The sequence below is a fragment of the Erithacus rubecula genome (assembly GCF_903797595.1).
Source record: "Erithacus rubecula genome assembly, chromosome: 16".
Lineage (NCBI taxonomy): Eukaryota > Metazoa > Chordata > Aves > Passeriformes > Muscicapidae > Erithacus > Erithacus rubecula.
The window spans coordinates 11,471,837-11,497,665 of record NC_136668.1 but is presented as its reverse complement, the minus strand read 5'-3'; the positions used below and the strand labels follow the sequence as shown (position 1 = coordinate 11,497,665).

General features: G+C 56.9%; 2 protein-coding genes across 3 annotated transcripts in view; both read left to right on the top strand.

Moving 5' to 3' along the window:
* Positions 1 to 722: 722 nt before the first annotated feature.
* ARSI (arylsulfatase family member I) lies at positions 723 to 6,764 on the top strand. Of its 2 annotated transcripts, XM_079320140.1 has the most exons (3): positions 723 to 1,704; positions 2,762 to 3,925; positions 5,548 to 6,764. In XM_079320140.1, exons 1-3 carry the CDS (start codon positions 1,385 to 1,387, stop codon positions 5,570 to 5,572), a joined length of 1,509 nt encoding a protein of 502 aa, XP_079176266.1. In that variant the 5' UTR covers positions 723 to 1,384; the 3' UTR covers positions 5,573 to 6,764. The 2 variants fall into 2 exon arrangements, with proteins under 2 accessions (XP_079176266.1, XP_079176265.1); XM_079320139.1 differs by having other exon boundaries at positions 2,762 to 6,764.
* Positions 6,765 to 10,812: 4,048 nt separating this feature from the next.
* The window catches only part of CAMK2A (calcium/calmodulin dependent protein kinase II alpha), a 29,748-nt gene continuing 14,731 nt past the window's right edge, over positions 10,813 to 25,829 (top strand). Inside the window, 7 exon segments of the mRNA XM_079319464.1 lie at positions 10,813 to 11,101; positions 16,592 to 16,686; positions 19,561 to 19,620; positions 23,236 to 23,290; positions 23,535 to 23,600; positions 25,067 to 25,139; positions 25,474 to 25,576. Coding sequence (XP_079175590.1) covers positions 11,040 to 11,101; positions 16,592 to 16,686; positions 19,561 to 19,620; positions 23,236 to 23,290; positions 23,535 to 23,600; positions 25,067 to 25,139; positions 25,474 to 25,576 — 514 coding nt within the window. The 5' untranslated portion in view covers positions 10,813 to 11,039.

The following is a 25,829-nucleotide window of genomic DNA, read 5'->3' as shown; positions in this document are numbered from 1 at the left end:
GGGGCTTTTGGAGTGCCCAGTGTACTGAGACCCCTCAGGTCCCCATCATTTTTGGACTGCAAACAGCCACAGGACTCAGCTCCCAGCTGTGATGGGGTGGATGAATGTGAGTGGGTTTGTGCTACCAAAATCCCCCTTCCTGGGCCATGTCTTTTGCTGGGAAAGTGAGAGGGACAATGTGTATACCAGGCATGAGGGCTTCCTGATGCCCAATGGACGCTGGCCTTGCAGAGAGAATTGCACAGAGCCATTGCTCATCTCTGCCAAAGCCCCCCTGAAGCATCAGGGCACCAGCCCCTTGTCCCAGCACCCCAGGCTCAGATCAGTACCCCTGCATTGGCAGAAGTCTCTGGTTCCACCAAACCTTGCCCTTGTCTGGCTGTGACAATGGCCCTTTGCTGCCTCAGTTCCCCCACTTGGAAAATGGGTGCAGCAGCACCCGCCACTCTGTAGTGGTTTTAATAACACCAGAGGTGTTAAAAAAGTTTTTGCAGCTTTTGCTTGTTCAGGATTTATTTGGATGGTGATCCTGTCAGTGCAGGCAGCTGGTCCCAGCAATCTCTCCCAGACATCCAGCCCTTCCTGCTGGATGCTGCAGGAGCTTCAGCTGAGCATCCCACAAGGGTCCTGATCCGTGTGTCACCAGCCCCGCTGCAGGCAGGGAGGGAAGCATCGGCGGCTCAGGGAATGCCACGCTTCGGGCTCTGCAAGCTCTGGGGCTTCCCAGATTTTTTTGCTGGAGCTGCTGAGCTGGGAGGGGCCGAGCCGGCAGCTCCCCATAAACCTGGCGGCTTACACCAACTCCTGGACAGATGTTGGGGCTCTGCCTTGGAGCGGAGGCTGGGAAAAGGAGAGGGCGGCTCTTGCCCGGAGAGCTCGGAGGAGAGCTCGGCACCTCTGGGCTTGAACTTTAGCACCCTCTTCCGCAGAGTTTGAAGCCGAGGATCCTCAGATCCCGAGCGGGCCGTCCGGATAGCAGACGAGAAACCAGCAACTTTCTCTGACGGGGGTTTTGTGGAGCTCTTCACAAAGAAATAACGCCAGGAAGGCAGGAAGTGTTTCCAACGCTCGGGACGCTGGTGAGCGGCTCCGGGCCGCCGCCAGCCCCTGCGAGGAGCCCGTCCTGCCGTGCAGATGTGTGTGATTGGAGCGGCGAGAGGGTTATTTTCCTTTGACTGAAGGCAACCCAGCCCCGGCGGATTAAGCTCTTTGTGCGCCGCGAGTGTGCCTTGATGGAAGCTGCTCCCGCAAAACCAGCTGCGGGGGCCGTGGGGAGCATCCCCTAGATCAGGGAGCCCTCCTGGAGGAGGGGCAGAGCTGTTTGCGTGGCTCTGGGACGATGCCGGGACAGTAACTCCCTTGGCAGGCAGCGCAGTGCTTCGGGATGGCCGTCTATGCCCTCACGGGTTTCTCGCTCGTCAGCCTGCTCAGCTTTGGCTATTTATCTTGGGACTGGATGAAGCCCAGTTTGGTGGCCGACGTGGCCACGGACCCTATGGAGAAATCACTGCCTCCCACCTTCAGCAGGCCACCCCACATCATCTTCATTCTGACCGATGACCAGGGCTACCACGACATCGGCTATCACGGCTCAGATATCCAGACGCCGACGCTGGACAGGCTGGCAGCAGAGGGTGTGAAGCTGGAGAACTACTACATCCAGCCCATCTGCACCCCATCCCGGAGCCAGCTCATAACTGGCAGGTAAGCCAGAGCCTGCTCACAACCTGCTCCTGTCCCCCCTTTGGTCCCTTCTGTAGGTTTGAGGGCTTAACCCCAGCTTGGTGCTTGACCAATGTCCTGGTGTATTGGCAAAGGATGGAGATCCTCCAGCAGATCTGGATCTCTCTAGAGAGCTTCCTGGGGAAACAGCTTATTTCCACACAGGATAAATAGTGGCACATGGCAAGAGCAAAAATGTGGATGCTGCTGGGTAATGGATGTCGCTTTGGGAGAGGGTGGTCTTTAGTCAGGAGGTGTTTGGTGTTGGACAAGGACCTGTGTTCCCAGGTAGTCCCTGACACATTGGCCCTTGGAGACTTGCTGTGAGGCCCTTGGTCCGTGCTTTCCCTGCATGTGTGTTTAGTGCTGCACTGGCCAGCACAGGCTGATATTGCTCCATTACCCTCTCCCATAGCAGCATAGGCTGATGGCCCCTTATCCTGGGCCATTCTGCCTTCTGGGATATGTGGGGCTTTCTCTGGAGCAGTGTTGTGAGGTCAGCACTAACTGTAGGAGGCAGATCCTAACAGACCACCTCCTGCTGAGGAATGGGCCCCAGGAAGGTGCTTATGGATGTGGTCACCTACTGCCTGGGGTGGTGGAGCTCACCAGGGTCCAAGCAAAGGCCTCCCTTCTCTGCTGATGGTTCTTGAGGGATCACAGACATCACACAAAGTGGTGTGCAGGGGAGGACAGGGATAATGGGAATATTCAGGTGGGGCATTATGAACCCACTTGCTTGTGCTGCTCTGCCTTGACACAGCCCAGCCACTTTCCCAGGCTGGCAGCAGAGGGGAAAAATGCTGGTGGCATTTTTGTGAGATGTCTGCTGAGCCTCTCTCTGTGTTCTTCGCATCTGCCTTTGGTACTTATAGATAGATGAGGAGCTCCCTGTCCCTGGCTGGATCTTGCTTCATTGGGTTGAGTTGGGTGACATGGAGATCTGCGTTTGTTTTGGGTCTCTAACATACAAAGTGGCATCATATCCCAGTGAGGCTCCTCATCACCATTGCTTTCCTCTGGCTCTTCTTCCTGGCAGGTACCAGATCCACACAGGACTGCAGCACTCCATCATCCGCCCTCGGCAGCCCAACTGCCTGCCCCTGGACCAGGTCACCCTGCCACAGAAGCTGCAGGAAGCCGGCTACTCCACACACATGGTGGGCAAGTGGCACCTTGGCTTCTACAAGAAGGAGTGCCTGCCCACTCGCCGGGGCTTCGACACCTTCCTGGGCTCCCTGACGGGCAACGTGGATTACTACACCTACGACAACTGCGACGGGCCGGGCGTCTGCGGCTACGACCTGCACGAAGGGGAGGACGTGGCTTGGGACCAGAGCGGGAAGTATTCCACCTTCCTCTACGCCCAGCGTGTCAGCAAGATCCTGGCGTCCCACAGCCCAAAGGAGCCCATCTTCATCTACGTGGCCTTCCAAGCGGTGCACACGCCCCTGCAGTCCCCCAAGGAGTACATCTACCGCTACCGCTCCATGGGCAACGTCGCCCGCCGCAAGTACGCGGCCATGGTGACCTGCATGGACGAGGCCGTGAAGAACATCACCTGGGCCCTCAAGAAGTATGGTTATTATGACAACAGTGTGATCGTGTTCTCCACGGACAATGGTGGGCAGACCTTCTCTGGTGGAAGCAACTGGCCGCTGCGGGGTCGCAAAGGGACGTACTGGGAAGGGGGAGTGCGTGGCATTGGCTTTGTCCACAGTCCCCTGATCAAGCGCAAGCGTCGGACAAGCTGGGCACTGGTTCACATCACAGACTGGTACCCGACTCTGGTCAGCCTGGCCAGGGGCAACCTGAGCAATGTCCAAGGCTTGGATGGCTATGATGTCTGGCCTGCTATCAGTGAGGGCAAGGAGTCACCACGCACTGAAATCCTGCACAACATCGACCCCTTGTACAACCATGCCAAGTACGGCTCCTTGGAGGATGGCTTTGGCATCTGGAACACAGCTGTGCAAGCTTCCATCCGGGTTGGGGAGTGGAAGCTCCTCACTGGCGACCCAGGATACAGCGACTGGATACCCCCACAGACCCTGACCAACTTCCCGGGGAGCTGGTGGAACCTGGAGCGTCTCACTGATGGCCTGAGGAAGTCTGTGTGGCTCTTCAACATCACCGCCGACCCCTACGAGCGCTACGACCTCTCAGAGCAGCGCCCAGACGTGGTCAGGACCCTCCTGATGAGGTTGGTGCACTACAACCGGACGGCCATCCCGGTGCGGTACCCTGCAGAGAACCCCCGGGCTCACCCCGACTTCAACGGCGGAGCCTGGGGACCTTGGGCCAGTGAGGATGATGGGGAGGAGTGGGAAGGTGGCCGGGAGCCCCTAAAAAGCAGGAACAAGAAGAAGAAGTGCAAGATCTGCAAGCTGCGCTCCTTCTTCCGCAAGCTGAACACCAGGCTCATGTCCAACCGCATCTGACATCCCCAGGACATCCCCAGCATCCACCCATCCTGGCCGGGGTGGAGCTCTGCAGTGCCGTGGGGTGGGAGTGAGGGAGAAGGACAGTGGGGAGGTGGCCAGTGCTCTCTTGCTCTCCCTTGCTCCATGGTTCACTCCAAAACACTTCTCCCTGGCTGGAGTGGTGGCCGCAGGGAGTTGCCCCAGCGGGTGAGGGTGGGCAGTGTGGTCTCTGCTGAAGTGCTTGGTGGTGGTGAATGACTGTGCTGAGTTGGGCTGGCCCTGCACAGCTGCTTCCAAAGAGAGAGACCCTTTCCTCAAGGATTCTGCAACCAATCATGAGCTTTATGTGTTGGTCACTGCAAGGGCATGGAGGGCTCTACCTTCATGTTAACCCTTGCTATTTCCCTCTATTTCCTCCTGACTCTCAGCCTGTTGCCAAGCAGCTGCAACCTTTGCTCTTGCTCTGGGCCTTGCCCAAACCAAGACCACATTGCTTCTTTGTGGAGAGATGGATTCCTGACCATGGATGTCAGACCTGAGGTCAGCTTGGCTGGACTGTCATGCTGCTACAGTGACCTCATGTGGGGCTATGGCTTCCCCTCTCCACTGAACTGGGGGGCTGGCAGCAGCCCTGATGAGGAGCTGTGGCCCATGGAGACATGACTGGATGCTCTCAGAGGACAGGTGCTTCTCTTTGGCCCCACACTTTGGAGGCAGGTTTGCCCTAAGCTCTGGTGGTGGACTCCACATAGGTCAGCCACCTAGCAGACCTTTTCACCCAAAATTTGCCTGGACAGCCCCCTCATGTGCAAGCCTCTAGGCACCCATGTTCCTATGAATCCTACACATGCTACCAGCCAACCACCCCCGTTTGCCCAGTGCTGGAGCTGTCCCTGTCCCTACATCCCATTGCTGAACATGGGGCAGAGGGAAGATCCCAAGAAGGTCTCTGCAGAGAAGCTGATCTGCTGTTTTGTAGCTGCTGGACTCTGAAGCCTGGAGGACAGGAATGATGGGGACATCTCCCACCTGCCAGCACCACGCTGCATCCCCTGGCCACAGACGGGGAGGGGAGCACCGCCCCATCGTCTGCTGCTGTGGGGAAAACACACCTCCCCAGCATCCACTGCTGTGGGGAGAACACACCTCCCCAGCATCCACTGCTGTGGGGAGAACACACCTCCCCAGCATCCACTGCTGTGGGGAACCAGCCCATCCGATCTCCAGGGGCCAGGGAAGCCAGCAGAGCTCCGGGCCCCCGCGCCTTCGGCGGGGTGCGAGCGCGCATATGTGCGCTCGCAGGAGAGCTGGTGAGGACTAAAGGGGGTAAATAGCTTCAAAATCGTTTTGGATGCATGGTGCATTTCCATTTACACAATGTGTTTTACATTTCTCCCCACAGGTTTCTCTTGGTGCAGCGTGTGTAGGCGAAGGCCCTGCTGTGAATTTTGAAAATAGTTATTTTTGTCTCTGGAAAATGAGGCCCGTTAGGACTTGTCAGCTCTTGGATGAGCAGTGTGGGCTTTCTATTTTTTTTCTTTCCCCCCTCTCTTTCTCCCTTGCAAAATAACATTCATTTAAAATCTGTCATTGAAAGATGTGACAATTGGCAGCATGCACACTGAATACCTTTCAGTGCTCTTTCAAGCCCTGTGTGTGAGAGAGGGATGAGGATGGGAAGAAAATGACATGTTTGTATTTTTTTTTTCTTTTACTCTTAGCTGGATTATTTGGGGGTATTGGGATTTTCTATAGAAACAGAGGAAAAAAAACCCAGCTGACAGCAAGGCAGAAGAGAGGAGGCCTCTTCTTGTGGAGCTGGGAAGGAGTTTGAAAAGCTGGAGTGTGGCGGTGTGTGCGCCAGTCCCCGCTGCTCCGTGCACGCCCATCAGTGTGCCATCCCACCCCATTGGCTCCCTGCATCCCTGCAGGCACATCCCAAGGACAGGTTTCCGAGGGGATTCAGCTCCTCCATCAGCCCCATCTCCATCCCTGCTCCCTTAGCACGTTGCTCCAAGAGGACTGGTCCCCATGGCATCACCTGGGTGGAGGTGAGCCCCAACAGGATGCTCTACATCCTCAAACTACCTCAAATCAGCCAGCCTGGTTCCTGGGGATGTGCACCACCAGCGGGGCTGCAGCACCAGCTGCCATTTGGCAAAGCCAACCAGTTGCTGAAAATAAAGCCACACTTTGCTGAAGAAGAGGAGGCTGCTGCAGGCAGAGTCAAAGCCAGGGGAGAGCAGGGGGTGATGCTGCAGGGGCTTGGGAACAATTGCTGGCTAAGGGAGAGTTGGTGCTGAAAGGAATGGGAGAGCAGGGTTGGACGTGAGGTGGTGACAAGGCTCAGGAAACAGCTTTCGTTTCCATATTTATATAAATGCATCCAAGTTTAGTCCTTCTTTTATTTTTTTTTCTTCAAAAATGGAAATTTCCATGAAAACATGTTTGATTTTTCTCCCTTCCCTTTTACTAACATCCCCATGAAAATGTTCGTCTGTCTCACTTCCTCTTTCCAGGTTTGGATCTGCTGGGCTGATGCTGGGTTTGCACTCAGCCTGGCCACAGTGGTGGATCTGCTGTCATCTGTATTTTAATTAAAAAGAGTTGGATTCTGAATCTTTGCAAGAAACAGCTGAAGGAAAATCTTAGTTCCTGAAAACAAAGAGGAGAAGTAGGCAGGAGCATCTCTGTGTGCTTGGAGAGAGCAAAGCCTCCAGCCTGAGGACAGCAGTTGTCTTTCACCACTGATTCCAGCTGTGCTGTGTCTGAACATTGGGCTGGGAAAGGAGATGCAACTGCTGCCACGTGTTCTCATTGCAGCAATTAATGGTCTGTACTGGGGAAAACGCAGCTATGTGCCAAAATCCCATGTTTTCAGAGAGCTGAAGTCCCCTGGGACTGTGTGTGCGCTCTGGCTGCCAAGGGGTTAATGCAGCTGGAGAGATGCTCAGGCGGTGGAGTTCCCTGCACCCCGGAGATGTGTTTTCACAGACAGGCTGAGGCTCCCCTCCTTCCCAACCTCCCTTCAAAGCGCCTGGCAAGCGCCAGGCAGGAGCTGGGTGTAGGATGGGGCCTGGGAGGGATGGGGCAGGGGGATGCACCCAGGCCATCGGGGCTAGAGGGTGGTTCCTCTCTGTCCGTGCCTCTGTCGGTACGGACTGGCTGTCTCCATCCCGGCCGTTTCCATCCTGCCGGCAGCAGCGAGTGGGAAGGGGATGGGCTGGGAATGAATGGAGTTGGGATGGGATAGCGATGGGGAGGAGGTAAGAGGAGGGTGGGGCTGGGCTGGGCTGGGAAGAGGAGAGGAGGGGGATAGGAGGGAGATGGAATAAGGACGGGATGCAGACAGGACTGGGGGTACAGTCAGAGCCTCTCCAGCCCCACAGGCAGCTCCCACCCGAGAGTGGGAAGAAGCCCAGTATCAGGACAGGGGATGGGCATCCCAGTAAACTGCCCCAGTGGGAGGGTGGCAGAGCACCCTGAGCACTTCAGAATATTCTGCATCAGGGGCACTTGTGTCCTTTCTCCAGTGCCAGTGATCTGTGGTTTTGCAGGTTCCCCTCCACTCAGATCCACAATGTTTCCAGGGAGCCGCATGGCACCTACTGAGTGTCCCCAAGTGTCATGGACACGTCCACAGGAGGGTCTTTGCCTGTTGTTGGGAGAGGGCAGCACTGAGGACACCCTGTCCCGGCCAAAAGCAGCTTCCTGTGGTTGCAGGAGTAAGTGCTGGGCCCATAGGGGTAGGGGCAGGGCACGTTTGCAAACACAGCCTTAAATGTAAATTAGCTCTCCTCACCACGATATTTATAATCTTATATAAAAATAACACCAAATTCAGCTTCCCAGGGGACAGCAACTGAGCATCCCTCAGACCCCCGATTCCATGTGAAACTGTCCCAGTAATTTTGGGATCTCTGCAACATATAATAGGCAGCCTGGCTGGTTTGGTGTGCACTGCTGCAAGCCCCATCCCCTGGAAGCAAAGGATGCAGCCCTCCAGGACACATTGATCCTTCCTGAGCTGCCCATCCAGTGCATTGGGGTTCATCATCTGGCTTCGGGTGCCCACCCTAGGGCAGGCCCGTGCTGGGATGCAGAAACCAAAGCTCTGCAGGCAGGGCTGGAGCCGGGTGTGGAGAGCAGGATGCATTTTTGGAGAGGCAGCCCAGTGATGGAGAGGAGCACTGGGGATGAAGGTCTCCATCAGGTGGCCAGACCCGAGCACGACAGCAGAGCAGCATGGCTCCCAAAGCCCTGCAGGAGCAAATCTTGGGAACACACACATCCTAAAAATATCCTGAGGCCTCCGAGAGAGGACTGGGACTACTCCCCTCTACAGGGGAGCCCCCAGCCCAGAGGTGGAAGGTTCCACCCAGAGCTCCTGCTTCCCTCAGATTGTCCCCAGGCACCCAGGATTGGGACCACACAGCAGTTCCTGCTTGAGAAAACATCATCAGCAAGCAGAGCATGTTCAGCACGCAGAAGTCTGACACCCCCTTACCCTCAGAAGGAAAAATGTCAAAGAAAAGGAAAAAAAAAACCTGAATAGAGAAAAAAGCAGAGAGAGAAAAACTTTTCTTGGAGAGCCGTGTCTCTGCCAGGCAGGAGAACCCTGGAGAGGGAGGCAAGGTGCTCGTGGGGGGCTTTGCCAAAAGCCCCTGCCCGGTGAGGGGTTTGGGGTGTCAGGGGTGCAGCAGGGCCCCGGGGGGAAGGAGGGGACAGATCCCTCCTGCAGGCTGCTGGAGCATGCAGAGTCACGCGTGTGGGGCTGAGCACGTGTGGCAGTGTGGGGGTGGCACCGGGAGGGGAGGGGGCAGGTCACATTGCGGAGCTCACGGGGACACGAACAGCAGCGCAGGTGGGAGGGAGGTGGGAGTGAGCCAGGGGCACAGAGTCGCCCACGGGCATCCAGGGGGTCTTGGGAGTGGGGGGCTCCTGCCTCTGGGGTTCCAAGGGGCTGCTGGGGGCTGGCAGCAAATCGCTGGAGGAGGAGAGCACTCCCACAAACATCCAGATGCACCGACCCCCACGGCAGCCCCCCGCCCCCTGGCACAGCCCTGGGGTGAGGAATGAACTCCCTTTTTTTGTGGGAGCAACGTGGGGAGGAGTTGTGCAGATGCCTGGAGGCATTTTGGGGACCATCATGTCCCCAGGGCACAGATGGCACATATGCATTTCCTGCACCACAAGTGAGGGTGCCTGCAGTGCTCTGCCCATGCCAGGGCGTGGCCAGGGTGGGTCTGGAGGTCGTCAGTCCCTGGGGACAGTGGGCCTATCCTGTGCCCATCCATGCTGGGAACCAGTCCCTGCTCTGCCACCAGGGTCCCCTGGATGGGACCAGACAGGAGCGGGAGGCTGCATGCAGGGATGCAAGGTGGGGATGAAGGTGGGTAATGGTGCAATTAATGGAAAAGCCATTAGACCTTTCTCCTCCTCCCCCTCCTCTTCCTCACTCCGCCACTTGCTGTCCTCCTCCACTTCCACCTCCTTTCTTCTCTCCCTCTCTGCTCCTCCTCTCTCCCCTCTCAAAGATTTTTCCCTATTTTTGTCTGGTTAGAACCTTTTACTTTTCCTTTTAACCCTTCCATGGCAGCCTGAAAGGGAACTCAATCCATCTCAGCTGCCAAAGGCAATGCCCTCCCAGCTGGCACAGGGAGTTCTTTCTCCTGCTGTGATGAGGGTCCTGCTGCTGCAAAATCATCCAGAAACGGGACAAAAGCTTAGTAGGAAGCTCTTCTGGGGGAAGTCAGCAGGTGGAAAGTGCAAGGAGTAGTGTAGACAGAGGGAGTAGTGCTGGATCCCCAATGAGGGCTGGTGGGGACTCAGAGGGAAACCCCTTCCCTGAGGTTTTGAACCTCACAACTCCACTTTTACTGCACTTTTTGTGTTTTCTTATGTTCATCACAGCAGAGGAGTAACTCAGCAACAAAAAGTGCAAGGACTGGGGGGCCAGACCTTCCTCCTATTCCCACCTTGAAACTCCCCCCTTTCTACCCTGGCTTGGGCACCCCAGGGACACAGCACCCCAGGACACAGCCCTTTAGCACCCCTCTAGCTATGCTGCAGGACAGGCTGCTCGCTCTCTCTGCAGGACCCCAGCAGCTGCTCCAGGAAACCCCAGGGCCCCTGGGGGGATGCAAAGGGGGGAGTGGGGAGCAGCCAGCCCTCCCCTGCAGTGTGATCAGGGCCAGCCCCTCTGGGGACCCTGGCTGAAGGCGGGACGGTGTGGGGACCTGGGGACCTGCCATGGTTTCTCCAGCTTCTCCTGACACACTTCTGCTCCATCTGCTCCCTCCTGCCTCAGCGTGTCCCATTCCACAGCCCCAGAGCCCCCAGGAATGCTGCTGCAGGTACCAGCAGGGCCTGTAGTGTGTTGGTTTTTTGTTTTTTTTTTTTGGGGGGGGGGTTATAAGCAGTTGCTGGGGTGACAGCATCCTCCTGCAATATGGAAACCACAGTTTCCATGGAAACCTTTTTTGCCCCAATTATTTTACCACTGCCACAGCCTTTAATTTGCCTTTAATAGTTGTATTTTAGCTATCCCCCCCCGCAGCAGGGGGGTGACCCCCGGGCAGCCCCGGGCCGGGTCCCCAGCAGGGCCCTGCTCCCCACGGAGGGCGGCGGGTTTGGGAAGCAGTTGCCCCGGCAACAGAAACAGGGCGTTTCTGGCAGCGGTGGTCACCATGGGGACGGGGATGCTGACGAAGGCTCGTGAAGCTGAGAAGACAAATTGCCCTCATCATTATCTCTGGGCTTGTCAATCAAATATATTCCCTTATTTACCTCAGCGAGGAGAGAGCCCCGGGAGCACACGGAGAGGGAGGGAGCCAGAGGAGAGCTGCTTGCCCCAAACTCCGCACTGGGAGGGAGCATTTCCAGCCCCTCGGGATGGCCACCATCACCTGCAATCGCTTCACTGAGGAGTACCAGCTCTTTGAGGAACTGGGCAAGTAAGTTGGAGATGGGGCTGGGATGCTCAGAGCGGGGCTGTGCCCTGGCTGGGAGAAAGACTCAGCGGTGCTGGGACCTGCTGGAGATGAGGGAAAGGAGATGGGCACGGAGAGAGTGCAGTGGGAATCGGAGGAGGCACGCGAGAGGGGATGGGGGATTCCAGCCCCAGACCTGCTACTCCGTCCCTGCCTGAGTTCAGGGGCTGCTGATGGGTGTTTGCCTGGGGCTTGGGACACCCCTGGAGTTGCTTTGGAAGGACTCGGCTGCCCCTCTTATGGAAAAGCTGCTCCCGATAAAGAAGGCTGCTAGCTCCCTTGGGAAGTTCTCCAGCCGGGAGGAGGGTCAGGACAGCTGAGGAGGAAAGTCAAAGCAGTGGGCACCCCTCACATTTCTTGAGGGAATTTAGCTGTGTGGATTCACCGGGGCTTGACTAGTCCTGCAGGAGACCCAGTCTGCCTGGCAGCCCCCAGAGAATCCCGGTGGCTTTTGGAAAAATCCAGGATATTCCGCACCCCTGTCCCAGTGCGGGTGAGCCATAGCCCTGTCTGACCCGGCTTTCCTGCGAGGGAGGGCTCAGCTCCTCTGCTCCAGGTGTCATCGTGTGTGCCTGGATCCGTGCGTGTGTGTGTGTGTGTGTGCAAACACAGCGAGGGGATCCTGGGCAGCACTGAGCACCCCCGGGTGGAGCAGGGGATGCCAGGCTCCCCGTGTGAGGGATGCTCTGCGTCCCGCCCAGCGTGTGGCTGTAAAGCGGGCGCAGGAGTGAGCAGGCATGTGCCTCTGTTTTGGTTTCTGTGCCTTTTTTTGGAGCGGTGTGTAAATCTGGGCCGTGTGGCCGCTGTCTCTTTGGAGCAGCCGGCAGTGTGGTGGTGGGCTCGGGGTGCCTGTGCTCCAAAGGGGAAGCTCTGTCCATCCTGAGCACAGGGATGCTCCAACAGCAGCCCTGCATCGCCCGGGTGCAGAACAGCCTGTGCCTGAGCGTGTGCCCACATGCACGTGGGCGTGTGAAATGGGGGCGAGGGAGAAGGGAGAGGGCAGAGATGGGGAAATGGAGAGGCTGAGACAGGTGGATTTTGTGCTGGCTGGGCTGAATGCTGCTCATATTTCCTCAGCCAAACTGTGGCACCGGGGTACTGCTACAAAGTGCAGCTCCGTGGAGGCAAAAGGACCCCCTGTCCCGGGACACTCACATCCATCCCTGTGGCACCAGGGTGACAGAGAGGGGCTGGTGGACAACAGGGGATGGGGCTGGGGAGTGGGTCCCTGTGGCGGGGACAGCCCCAGCTGGCACTGCAGACAGGGGCATGGGCACCCACCAGTGAGCTGGTGGCAAGATGAGATGTAGGACCCTCTTTTTCCAGACTTTTCTCGGCTTTTCAGGGCACTGGGGCTTTGTGGTAGTGGCAGGGGGTGGGCAGTGGCTGCTCTGTGCCTGTGGTGAGGCTGTGGGGCTCTGGCTGGGCAGAGGTGGCTGTGGGGATGTGGAGGGGAGTTCTCAGGCCAGGAGTGATGGGGCAGCAGCAGGAGGGCTCCTGAAGGTATCTGGGTTGCGACGCTTTGCTGGGTGGGTGCTGACTGGAGGGCTGAGCAGCCAGGCTCAGGGGCTGCCCGCATTGCCCAGCACCGTGGTGTAAAACCACCTGGACAGATGCATTTTAGCAGGAATAAAGGAGCAGAGCTGGCGCAGCAGCTCACAGCTCCTGAGAGCATCGCCCCCGACCACCCCAGTTCTGGGGTGATGCAGGAGCAGCATCCCCAGCTCGGTGCATCCCACAGCTTTTCCATCCACTCAGTAGGGCAGGTACAACAGCAGCAGCACGGAGGTGTTCCCGAGTTAGGGGCTTCACCAGCTTAGCCAAGGTGCTGTGGGGCTGGTTGGGGATTTTCCACTGGGATGGTTTCCAGCACATCCTGGCACATTCAAAAATCAGCGGTTTCCCAAGGGGAAATTTCTGCTTCATGGGCTTAGAGAGGGAAATCAGGACGAAGTGCCGCACCTCTGCTCTGCTGCGGCAGCTGCTCGGCTGGGAAGTGCCGCTCTTCCTCCGGAGAGATGCTCCGGTGCCAGCCGGGCGGGTCTGTCCTGGCAGGGCTGGGCAGAGCGGCTCTCCCGCACCAGAGCCTGGCAGCGAGCAGCTTCCTGCGAGGATTCAGAGCAGAGAGGGTCCATCTTGAGTCTGCTGTCCCCAAGGGAATGGGGCGCGCTGTTGTGGGGGACAGGTGTGTCCCCAGTCTTGCTGGCAGGACGGCAGGTCTGGGTGCCAGGCTGCTGCACCCACCCTGTTTCTCCGCCGTTTCCTCGGCTGTCACCCATCCTGACCGCCGGGCAGGTGGGGATTTGAGGTGCCACACACCTAATGGCAGCACCGCGGGGCAGGCAGAGATGGGGAGGGAGGTCTGCAGGGTCTGCCCAGCAAGGCACAAGCCCTTGGCACATCCCTGCACCTCCCAAGCATGGGAGGACATCTGTCCCGAGCGGGGGACACGGAGCTGGGGAAAACCCACTCCCGCGGCAGCCCCCGCAAAGCTGAGCGAGCGAAGGGCTGCTCCGATCCCCCACGCCTGCAGGAGGGAATGGGGCGGAGGGCGGGGGGCAGCGGGGGGGGGACAGGGAGAGGATCCTGCCCACGGCCCCCCGGAGTAGGACAAACATGAAGTGCAGCTCCATCGGCGCCTCCAAATCCGCCCCCGCAGCAGGTTCAGGGAGAGGCTGGAGACAATTACCGTGCCGAGCCGTAGGATCAGCCCCTCCGCTCCTGGAGCTGCAGGAGAGGGGGCTTATTAAAAAGAAAAAAAAAAAAAAAATGGAGGAACAAAAAATCCCCAGCCCACACTCTTCTCTCTAGAAAGGAGATAAAATGCCTCGGAGGAGGAGGAGGTGTTGAAGAGAGGGAGGGCGGCAGCAGCACAGCCGGGCGCTGGCAGGGAAGGTGTGAAAAAGGGAGAAGGGGAGCATCCTGGTGGCAGAGCCACTGCTTGAGCTGGTGGTGAGGGCCGTGGGGACAAGGCATGGGGTCACGCCTGGCCTGAGGACCAAGGGACAGACGCTGCAGGTCTGGGGCTCAGCTGTGCCAGGGCTCGGGGCTGCAGGGATGGGGCTTGTGCTGGGCTGCGGGTCCAACATCACCCTGCGCTGGCAGCCAGGCAGGTGACAAGGACACGCTCTGTACCCATGGCCGTGCAGGTGATGGATCCGTCCCTGCTCAGACTGGGACGTGCTGTCTCACCCAAGGCAGAAAGGGGGGTCCTCAGCTGCCACCAGGTCTGGGGTGATCCCTATCTGAAGACTCAGTGCCCTGGGAGCAAAGGGACACACTGCTGACCATGGCCAGAGGACAGGACATGATTCCGTCCTTCCAGAGGGGTTTCTTGCAGCTCAGGGAGGCTGAGCTCCATGCCTGGCACCTCCAGCGCTGCTGGCAGTGCCCCATGAGCCTCTGGTGTGGAAGGGGATGCTGCCTTTGCCGTGAAGATGCTGTATTTAGATGGAGCAAGGGGGGGGGGAGGGATTTTTTTCCCTTAGGCTGGGAAAATCCTACATGGGACTGAGTAGCAAGAGAGCAGCCTGGCACAGGGAGTAAAGCCTGGCTGGGGATCGAACACCCAATGTGAAGGCTTTCCTAGGCAATGCAGATCCACAGAAAGATCTAACTGGAGCAAGCATGGGACTGTGGCAAACATGCTGTACTCCTGGGTACCCTGCACCTGCATCCAGTGTTCCATGTTCCACCCACCCTCCAGGCACACAGGGTTTTGCTTATGCTTTACAGACCACAAATAGACATTTGGTTTCAGTTAGGAAGGTCTGGAGGAGCCAAAAGCCAGGAATGCAGTTGGAGGAGTGAAACAGCTGCTTCACATGGCTCCCCGTTTTTTATGTTCAGTTCAAATAAATAGATGAGCAAGAGTCTGTGGACACTGGGAGCAGGATTGACCTCACCCTCCAGTGGATCTGGGACACCTACAACCCTCCTGCTAGAACCAGCCTCCTGCTAGGTTCTGCAGTGAAACCCTGAGCTGGAGCAGAGGGACATCCCTGTTTGCTGCACTCTCTGTTGCAGACTGTCCTGCCATTACAGGAACATCACACATATCTTTAGGAAAAAAAATAGAAAATATGAGTCCCAAGGATCCACAGGAGCCCACAAACCCTACACAGTGTGGGGTTCCCAGCAGGATGAAGAGAGATAGACCACAGGACTACCAATAGCTCTGGTCTGCCTACCTATGGCAAGCTGGATATGAAGCATTTCGCCCACTCTTTCCAGTTAATTCTTCCCCAGGATTCAGGGCTATTAACAGCTCAGCTCTTTCAGCAGCCAGGATTAAATGGCAGGACGGGGAAGCTGGGAAGCACCAGGATGTTTTCCCCCAGTTCCTGCCTGGCACGTGCCGCGAGCGATGCTCTGCACGGCAGCGCTGGGCGCGTGGGCTGCCGGCTCTGCTGGGGCTCCATCCCCATCCCTCCACACCCGCTGCTCGCCTGCTCTCCTAAAAACCACATTCAAACCCAAATTGCCGTCTCCACCCGCCCCCGCCGCTAAAATCAATTATCCGCCGCTCTCGCCAGCCCGCGGCCTTTTATTCCTCGGCAGGGAGTTGGAGTGGGGTGAAGAGGAGTGGGGGAAGGTGGGGCAGGAGGTGGGGTTGCTTTTGATAGTTGTTATTTTAGCGATTGGAGAGGTTTGGCAGGAAAGGCAACCTGGCACAAAGGTTATGCTCAGCAGGGCTGGAGCGTGCATGTGTGTGTGATTGCAGGGCTGCAGCTCCCGGCACTCGCTGGCACTGGCAGTGCCACGAGCTGGCAGGACTTGGGTATGCGGTCCAGGGCAGGCAGGAGTCGTTGGAGTGTCCCAAGCACTCGTTCTCACTCACCTGCCAGACCCCAGGAGAGCTTTGCACGTTGGCTCGTGTGTGTGCAAGGTGCATCCATCCAGCTGGGCTCCACCCTCGCAGGGTGCCCTGGGCTGTCCCTGCCTGGGTGATGGTTTTGCAGTGGGGGGTGATCTGGCACGGTCACAGCTGCCAATTCCTGCTGTAACTGAAAGGTCTAGAACAGGCAGAGCCACTCAGGCTGAAGTGGCCGAGAGCTACGTGGCAGCTGCAGCCACCATGGTTTCCCTTGGGAACCAGCACTCCCGGTAAATCACTGCTCCTTCCCTCCTGGCAACAGGTAGGACAAAGCCAGGAGGAAGAGGAAGAAAAGGGCATGGTTCCTGGGGTGTCCCAGAGGAGCACAGAGGAGAGAAACCCACATCCTCTCTAGGTCTGCATGTGCTCCCTCCCATCATTCCTCAGGGACAGTGGTGCAGGGAAGCTGGCTGAGATCCCTTCGTGTTTTGCCCAAGTCCCTGCCCCAGTCAGTACCTATCCTCATCCCCATCCTTGTCCCCATGCCTGTGGCTGCTCCTTATCCCACAGCCACATGAGGGCTGAGCCGTGCCTGTTCTCATACCAAGCCCTTCACCTCTGGCTCCTTCTGTTCCCAGGGGTGCTTTCTCCATTGTCCGGAGATGTGTGAAGGTGTTGGCAGGACAAGAGTATGCGGCCAAGATCATCAATACCAAGAAGCTCTCTGCTCGAGGTAAGCACTGAGGGTGTTTTGGAAAAAGCAAGACATGAGCAGGACTCATGTGGTGGGGAATTTGTCCCCTCTGCATGGTGCTGGGATGATGCCTTTGATGTGCAATGAGGTGGGGGGTCTTTGATTGCGATGGGGAGCCCCTCATCCCACCCTGTCCCTGCTGTGGTACACACTGAGCTCCTTGATGGGTGGGGTGAATGTCACGAGGAGGTGTCTCGGAGGCTGCTTGCCACATCCCATCTGATCACAGGGATGCATCCACAGCCTGGCTGTGCCAAGGCTCAGGGGAACTCCCAGACCGCAATCTGCCTCAGGAGCCAGAGGACCCCATTTCTGTCCCCAAGACCTCTCACCACCCTGCAGACACATTGCAGCCTTACAACAACCATTCCACTGCCAGCTCCGGGCACAGGGTAGCACAGTTATTTTGGGAGCCTAACTTTGAGTGAGCCCCTGCTGTCACCTCATCCCTCCTCTGGGGTTTGTAAGTTTTCTTACTCATATACCTACATCAATGAAAGGGGAACATCCCTTCAGGTGGGGATTTGACTTCATTCCTACCTGGAAATGGGCCCTCACTGCTCTCTGCCATCTGCTCTGGTGGAGCACATTGGCTGTTTGCTGCTGGAAGAGGAGCTGTCCTGGTGGGTCTGTCCCAGCTGCTCCTCAGAGTGAGACTGAGATGAGACAGCATAGAAATCATCAAGCAGCCCTTGCCCCAAGCCAGGGACCCCTCTGCCCCCAGGCAGCTGGCAGAGGAGCTGTGATGAGGTGGATGGAAAGGATGAGGCAGCAGATGCGGTGTCCCTGCTCCGGCTCCTCCCTGGCTGCTGGGAGTGCAGGATGTGTGCTGCCAGCAGGAAGCACCCTGCCAGGAGGGTTTAATTAACCTCCCTCGGTGTCTCTCCCAATTCCACTGCTGACCTCCGAAGGCAAAACTGAAATGGAGAAAAGAGTGACAAGCTCCTTTCTGACCTGGAATTAAATCATTATGTCCCAGTGTGCCTCTCACAGTGCTGCCAAAGCAGCGCAGCACCGGCACTGAGCCCCTCAGATCCTCCAGCCCCTCTTCAGGGATGCAGATCATTCTCTTCCTTCTAGGCCAGAGGCTGGGCTCTGGGCAGGGTGCAGTGCTGGGCTCAGCCCTTGGCTCCTGCCTGTGTACCCCAGCTGGCAAACGCCTCCCAGTTTTCAGGGCTGCCTGGAGCAGCAGATTGAGCCGCCCTCCCTTTGCTCCCTCCTGCCTCCGCTCGTCTCCTCCGGCAGTTTGCCCCTCTGTTCTCTCCTGGGGTTTGTGCTGTCCCTGCAGTGCCCAGCAGTCCCATGGAGAAGCTTCACTGGGGTGTTTTCTCTGCTCGGCCAGCTGGAATCACCAGCGACTTTGGTTAATGGTCTAGACCCCCCCATTTCTGCAGTGCTGGCAGGGAGGATGGCACTTCCCCAGACAGAAAGGGCAGGAAGGAGAGAAGTGGGGAGAAGGTGAGAGAAGTTGCAAAACACCCCCAGTCATGGTCTGTTTCTTTAGACATCCTCCTGGCTGCCAACACAGAGGGGCCAGGAGGAGAGAAGGTGGAGATTTGGAGGAAAAATGGGGTTTAGCTGTGTGCAGGAGCTGGGTTTGTGGGGTAGGAGGGGCTGTAACCCACCTCCCCAGAGAAGTGCTTGCCCCACTGGTCACACTGTCCCATCCCCGTTATCCACCCCAAAATGGGTTTAGTTGCAGGAACAGCCTGAACTCCAACCTCTCCTTGTCACCGTGTCCCACCCTGGGAAGGTTGTCACCCATCACGGGAAACAATGTGGGGAGCTGAATGAGGCCACCAAGGTTATCTCAGCCTTCAGCTCAGACTCCAACACAGGCTGCAAAAGTCACCCCAAGCCCCAGGGTGCCTCTCAGACAGGATCCTGAGCCCTGGGGAAGGCTGCAGCACCCCAGAGAAGGGGCTGCATTGCTTTCACCCCTCAGCAGTTGGAGATATCCAGGTTTGGTTTGATGCAGAGCGAGACTCTGGGGTGTGAACCTGCAAGGTAGCAGTGATAGCACTGAGAGACAGCAGCCCTAATTATATCCTTGCTTGTCCTAGCTGCTAAGTTCCTGCACAAAATGCCTCCAGTCAGGCACCTCCGTGCAAGGTGGCTGGGTCAGGTGTGAGCAAGGAGAGAAGCAGAGGAAGAAACAAAATGATTTGCAGATTCATTCTGAGCTACCCCAGGGCAGAAGATTTTTTGGCTCAGCTCAACTTGCTTTGCCCAGAGCTCTCTTGTCTCACATCCTCAAGCCTGCTGAAAGATGGGGAGTGGGACCTGTGCTTCCTGTTTGGAGACAGGCACTGGTTCTGAGAGAGGGTGCTGCAGTGTAGGAGAGCAAAGCCCTGGTGTGGAATGGCTGATGATGGTGAGGGGGAGTGAAGCCCATAGCCTCATTTCATCCTGACACCTCTCACTGGTTCACTCTGCCTTCAGCTGCTCACATTGTACTGTGTGGGGCTGGAAATGTCCTGGCTGATTGCCTGTGCCTGGAAGAATAGCAGAAAAAGGAACAGTGCTGCAAGCAAGGATAATCCAGACAAATCCAGGGTATTTGGGAGGTGTTCAGAGATTGTTCAGCAAAGAGAAGAGAGAGGGGAGAGCAAGGGATCATTCCAAACTCAAGATTGCCCATGGCATCAGTGCCTGAGGGGCTTAGCCAGGGACAGCATCTGTGCTGGGATAGTGCCCATTGGGCCCTGATGCTGAACTTCTCCCCAAATCCATAACTCTTCAGCAAAGAAAAAACAAGCTGCTCTATCCCCCAGGTTTCCTGTGCCAACACCCCCTCTGAGAGCCATTGATTCCCTTCCTCAGATCCTAATTTAGGGCCGTTGCCTCTTTCAGATCACCAGAAGCTGGAACGAGAAGCGCGGATCTGCCGTCTCCTGAAGCACCCCAACATTGGTGAGTGCACCCTGCACCCCCATTGCTGCTGCTCCACACCTGGCTCTGCCCCCTGCCCTCCCATGTCCCAGCCAGGGCTCGGGGATCTCCACCCATAATCCAGCCTGGCTGCACCAGCATGGGCTGTTTGTCCCAGAGGCTGAGAAGGGCTTGGTGTCCTTCTGCCCCGATGATCTGCTGAGCCATCCCTCCTCTTCCTCACGGGCAACACCATCTTCAAACGGGGTCATGGGGAAAAGGGCCCCCACTGGGCACAGGGGGACTGAAGTAGGTCCAGACTAACCCACTTGGCGATCGCTCCCTCAGGGAGAAGCGGAGCCCCGGGAGGCTGCAAGAGGCTATTTTTACTGCTCCCCCCCCTCGGGTGCTGTATTCCTCTGCATGCTCCAAAAAGCGGCTGCAGCTCGGAGCAGCAGCAGCAGCAGCGCGGGGCGTGTGGGAGGAGCGATGGCGGGGGGAAGCGAAGACTTTCCCACCGACCGTCCATCTGAAAGTAGCCTCCTTCGGAAAAGCTGTTTCAGGAAAACTCCTGAGCCCCTGCAAAAGACAAAAATAGGCCAGAAGGAGAGAGAGAGAGAGGGGAGGGGAAAAAACTGCAGTAAAAAAAAAAAATAAAAAAAAAAATCGCAAACTCCATCCTGGAAGTGATGCTGATGCAGGCTCTTGATCCCTGTGGATGGTCTGGATGAACTCCCACTTCCCTCCCCTGCACCCCAGGATGTACTGACCCCAATGAGATCCTGCAGCTTTTGGGAAAGCATTTGGTGGTTTCTGCAGCTCTCTCAACCCACAATCGGGAGCTGGGAGGGTTCCCCTGTGGCTGAGCTCCTCCCTGGCCCCCTCACTGCTCCGGTGACCTGGTTCCATCCTTCCCCAGGAGCTGCTGCAGCAGATCCAGGGAGCTAGATCCAGGGCCACTGGGACGAGCCATGTGGCTCCTGTCCCATAAATATTTCAGTTCCAAAAAAGACTGTCAGCTTCCATCTGTCTCGGGCACACGGCTGCGGGGCAGGTCTCCCCTTCATTGCCGGGGTGCCAGACCCTGCAGCATTCCCCAGCCTGTGCTCCAGCAGGACCAGGAGCTGTCCTGCAGGGGTCCCTCCGCAGTGTCCAGCCTCCTCTTTGCACCAAAATACACACAGAGATTGCCAAAACCTGAAGGAAACATGCTGCAAAGTGTGTGAATAGGTAGAAATTCTAAAGCTGGAGGAACTCACTGCATGAGACCTGCAGGATGGCACCTGCAGGTTCCCAAGGTTCCCAGCTTGGCCACAGCTCTTTCCCACCGCTGCCTTCCACCCTTTCCTCTCCATCATCTTCCCATGGGGCTAGCAAGGTCTCAGAGGACCGAAACACCTCACCTGTCCCTGTCCTTGTCCCCCATCCCTGCACTACCCCTCGCTGTTTGGCTGTGACCTGGCAGGTTCACAGCTACAAAGGCTGGAAGGGGTTAACAGCATGAGATGCTAACAAGCCCAATCTGCTGCTATTATACCCAGGAGGCTCTTCTCCACCCCCCACCCCACACCCTCTTTCCTTTCACCCCCCTCCACTGCTCCTGCTGCCTGGAAACTTGGGCTCGCAGCTTTCCTTGCGAGCAGCAAAGGCGGCTCGTTACCCACACAGGAGCTGGAGCGAGCAGTGCCACTGCAGAGCAGCCTGCCCCGGGGAGGGGAGGAACTGCTGCTGCACGAGGCTAAACAGCCCTGTCCAGCCCTTCCAGGGGAGAAGCACCCCAGCTGCCAAGGGGCATTGCTGTCCTCTTGTTCCCTGCAGTGAGGTGGGGTCCTTCCATCTCCCATGAGAATGCTGTGCTGCAGATCCTGGAGGAACCAACCTGTGCTCTGCACGTGCCTGCTGGAGAGCCTCACATGGAAATCTGGGCACAGGTCAAGGGCAGGCCCAGGACCCCACACCCCATCCACAGCACTGGGTGATATACCAGGGAGAGCTGTTTCCATTCAGGGAAGTCTTGCTTTATTGGGAAAACTTTGGCTGCACCCAGCACTGGAGTTTGAACTCCAGCTACTTGTCCTCTGACTCTCATTCTGAAGCTGTGTCCTGCTCCTGCCTTGGCTCTCAGCTCTGAGCTGAAGTGGTTTGGCCAGCACGGCTCTCTGACCATGGCCAGTAACAGACACTTGTAGGATCAGGCTATATTTAGAGCAGCTGCTGTCTCTTATACCTTCTTGGCTCCTGGCAGCCACAGGCTTTGGGACTTCCCCAGGCAGTATCCAGACCAATGCTTATGGTTATGCTGGCCCTATCTGCACCAAACTCACCTAATCCTCCTGAGAATACTTGGCTCTGTGGGATCCCAGGCATGATACCCCCAAATCCCTCCCAGGTGAGATGAAAACGGGAGGAAATATCTTTTTCCAGGAGAGGAAGGCAGAAAAGCTGGGGTTGTGTGTTGGAGAAAAACAGAGCAGGACACAGATGTCAGAGACAGGGGATTTCTGGCAGTTCAGAGGCCAGCAGTGGGGAAGGATAATTGGGGAATAAAATGAGCAAGTTATGTCATAGTCAAGGCCACAAGAGAGACAGACAGAAAAGATGCTGACCAGCCCATCAGACCTCGTTTTCTCTGTGCCCTGGCCAGGTGAGGTGACACTGCTGGCAATATGCTCTTGGCAGCTGCTGGATTGGCCCACAGAGCTTGGAGACAGGAAAAGGACTGGCAAAGTGGTGTTTGCTGGCCTGGCAGATAAGAGTGACGTGGTGCAGTGTCTAGGCTCAGTGCTGGGGTTGTTATCTCCCCTGGCTCACACTGAGTCTGGAGGATGTTTCCATATAGGGCTCAGCTGATTTAGATGCAGTAAAAGGGGCTAGGAGTAAAAACTCCCACAAAATCTCTCACCTGAATGTTTCTTTTTACCTCCCTGTTTCCCAACATTCTCAAATATGTTGAAAGTTATATCAGGCTGAAACCAGGTGAGAGACATGAAGCATTAAATATTCATAGCCTCAAGGGAATCAACAAAATATGAGGTGGGGGAGGCTGCTGGACAAGTCTCTGTTTATCCACCCTACCCATTTTGTGCCTATCCCCTTGCTGCACACCTGCCTGCTAAGTGTGAGCAGGGATCTGAGCCTGAATAACTAGCAGGCAGCTTGCAGGGTGACAGTTTTGTACATGTCAAGGGGTGTGCCCAAGGGGAGAGGGGTGCCAGGAGATGGGCAAATTCATCCCATGGGAGATTCCCAAGGAGAAAAGGAAGGTCATGAGCAGAAAATAAAAACAGCTCTGTGGATGCCAGAGTTGTCAGCTCAGCTCCCTGCTGAGCTCTCCCTCTGCTTGGGCAGTTCTCCTGATGGGGCTGGGGACACCCATGCCTGCAGGCTGCCCAGTGCCCAAGATAGCCCAGCAGCTGCCTGGAACCCTGGCCAGGCACAGCCCCAGGGCAGTCCCACGGTTTGGATGTGACCTTTGTGCCAGGCTGGGGCCAAGGCTGGGGTCCCCTGGAGAGCAGGGACCCCCACCCAGCCAGTGGCAAGAGGAATAGCCCTGCTGTGCCCTTCCCCAGCTCCTGCTTGTGCCCAAAGGGAGCAAAGGCATTCCCAGGGAGTGGGGTGGGAGCCAGGCACCCCATAACCCTCCTGTCTCTGCTGCAGTGAGGCTCCATGACAGCATCTCTGAAGAGGGACACCACTACCTGATATTTGACCTGTGAGTAATGGTTCACTGCATCCCCTAACCCACAGCTCTGTGCTTCCCCCAGCATGACATGAGCTCACCCAAGCCCTTCCTGCAGGCTGGGTTTGACCCAAACTCGGGTCCCCCAAGCTGGGCTGAGGGCAGGTGCCTGTGCTGCACCCCCAATTCTCCCCCATGCATGCTGCTGATATTTTGGGGGGGCTTGCCAGGGCTGTGTGTGCTGTCAGTCAATCCAGCTCCCCCTGTTCTCTCACAGGGTCACTGGTGGGGAGCTGTTTGAGGACATTGTGGCCAGGGAGTACTACAGTGAAGCAGATGCCAGGTGAGTCAGGTTGTGGAAGGGACAGGAGGTGTCCCATTCTCCCACAGGCTGCTCCCTCCCAGGTCCTACATGTCTGGCTTTCTGCAGCACCAGCTCATTCTGTACTGGGAGGTGTTTTAACAGCCACTCTGCGACACGTACTCATAGAACAGAACTGTGGTGCAAAAAGAAAAACCCACCCAAAATTCCTCTTTCTAACATCGCTCCACTCCTGTGCCAAGAAGTGCATGTGCGCCATAGGACTGGTTTCCACTTTGAATCAGATGCTCCCAGCCATTGCCCACAGCCTCCTCATTCCTCGGATGTTGGGATAGCCAACATCTGACCTCACTGTAAATGAACAGCCCCCAGGTTGAGGGGCTCTCTGGTCTGGGGGGGATCAGGGCTCATCAGGCTGGCAGGGAGGAAACCCAGCACCAGACGGGTGGCCAGTCAGGGCCATGATAGTGCAGACACCCTGTGGATGTCACTCCTTCCCCTTGGAGCTGCATTCCAGCCATCTGCAAGTGTTTCTCTTGCATTTGCCGCTTGAAAGCACCGAGGAGGAGCAGTCAAGAGGCTGTGCTGGAGCTCTGCTCCCTCCCACACTCCCCTGGCACTTTGCAGGTACCTTCTGCAGAGCCATTCAGCTCTGGCTGAACAGATCCTTTGGTCCCTGCAGCTCATCCAGGGGACCAGTATAGTCTCATTCTTTGAGGGGACATGATCTGGCCCTCTCCAATCTCCAGATACCACTGTGCTAAGCACAGCCTATATGTATGTCCAAGGAGGTGGTAAACTCTACACAACCTCTCTGCACAGAAATATCCTTTACTTCTAGGCAGAGAACAAGCTCATTTAATGGGCTGCCTGCACTGAATCCACTTACAGCCCATCCACTTATTAGTGTCATACAAATAAAATAAAATGCATGTAAATAAAGACCTTCTGCCTTGCACACAAGCTGTTTTGGAGCAGAAGTGATCAGTGCTTCTGTCTTTTTCCCTTCCTGTCTCACGCACACAGCAGAGCTGGGTTGTAATGAACTAGATATAAAGCAAGCAGACACAGCAGAGCCACCTGTGTTAGAGGAGAGCAGGGAAATAGGGCTGGAGCAAAGGTTGCACAGAGCACATCTGCTCTGCCTGGGTTTGGGGATCAAATCTTTGCTGGTATTGCAGTTCCACTGTTGGTCTCCAGCTCCCTGCTTCCAGTGCTGTTCCTGTGGGGTCCCCATGGGCTCTGCTGTGTGCCCTAAGCTCCTGCTCACCATTACTTGGTATCCAATAGCTCTCTTGGGTTCTTACTGGGTTAGAACTGTTCCCCACAGGTGTGTGGGTTTTGGTGGAAAGGAATGCTGAGCTGTGCTGCAGGGCTGCTGATGTGAAGCAGTGATGGGGAGAGGGGTGAAATACAGCAGAATAGAACTGCCTGACAAAACTCTGCCTCACTGGCCACTTGTGTGAGCTTTCTCCTCTCTCCCACAGCCACTGCATCCAGCAGATCCTGGAGGCCGTCCTGCACTGCCACCAGATGGGGGTGGTTCACCGGGATCTGAAGGTAGGAGCTGCAGGGAGAGCGCCTGTGGGAGGACAGGGGACCCCATCTGTGATGCAAAGCACTGTGGAACAATGCCCACAGTCCTTCAGGGCTGCTGAAACAGCGGGGAGGAACACGTGTAGGGCTGCGGGAGACACATGGAGCAAACAAAGACCAGCTCCAGAGGGAAATGACACAGGGGAGATGGGGTAGGGAGGTCTTTGCAGTCTATGGTCCCCTAAGGATCCAGGGACACCAGGACAAAGCAGTAGGGAGCACATCCAGAGCTTCCCCCTGCCAACAGCAGAGCCCCTGAGGAGTTTTCACCCCTCGCCAACCCCATCTCCCTCTGCAGCCTGAGAACCTGCTGCTGGCATCCAAGCTGAAGGGCGCTGCCGTCAAGCTGGCTGACTTTGGCTTGGCCATCGAGGTGGAGGGGGACCAGCAAGCGTGGTTTGGTGAGTAGGACTGGCCGGAGGTGGGGTCTCCTCCAGCCCCCCTCGGCATGTCAGTTCAGGGGGGCTCCAGGACCCGAGCCCAGGGTTATGGGAGAGTCCCAGCAGCACCAGCCCGGGAAGCGCCGTGGGTGACCCGGCTGATGTGGAGCAAACAGCTCCACAGGGACTCTGTGAATCAGCGAGGTGTCCTGGTGAGGTGGACAAGCAGGGGCAGAGCAGTGGGAGGAAAGCCTCTTCCGAGTGCTGCAAGTGC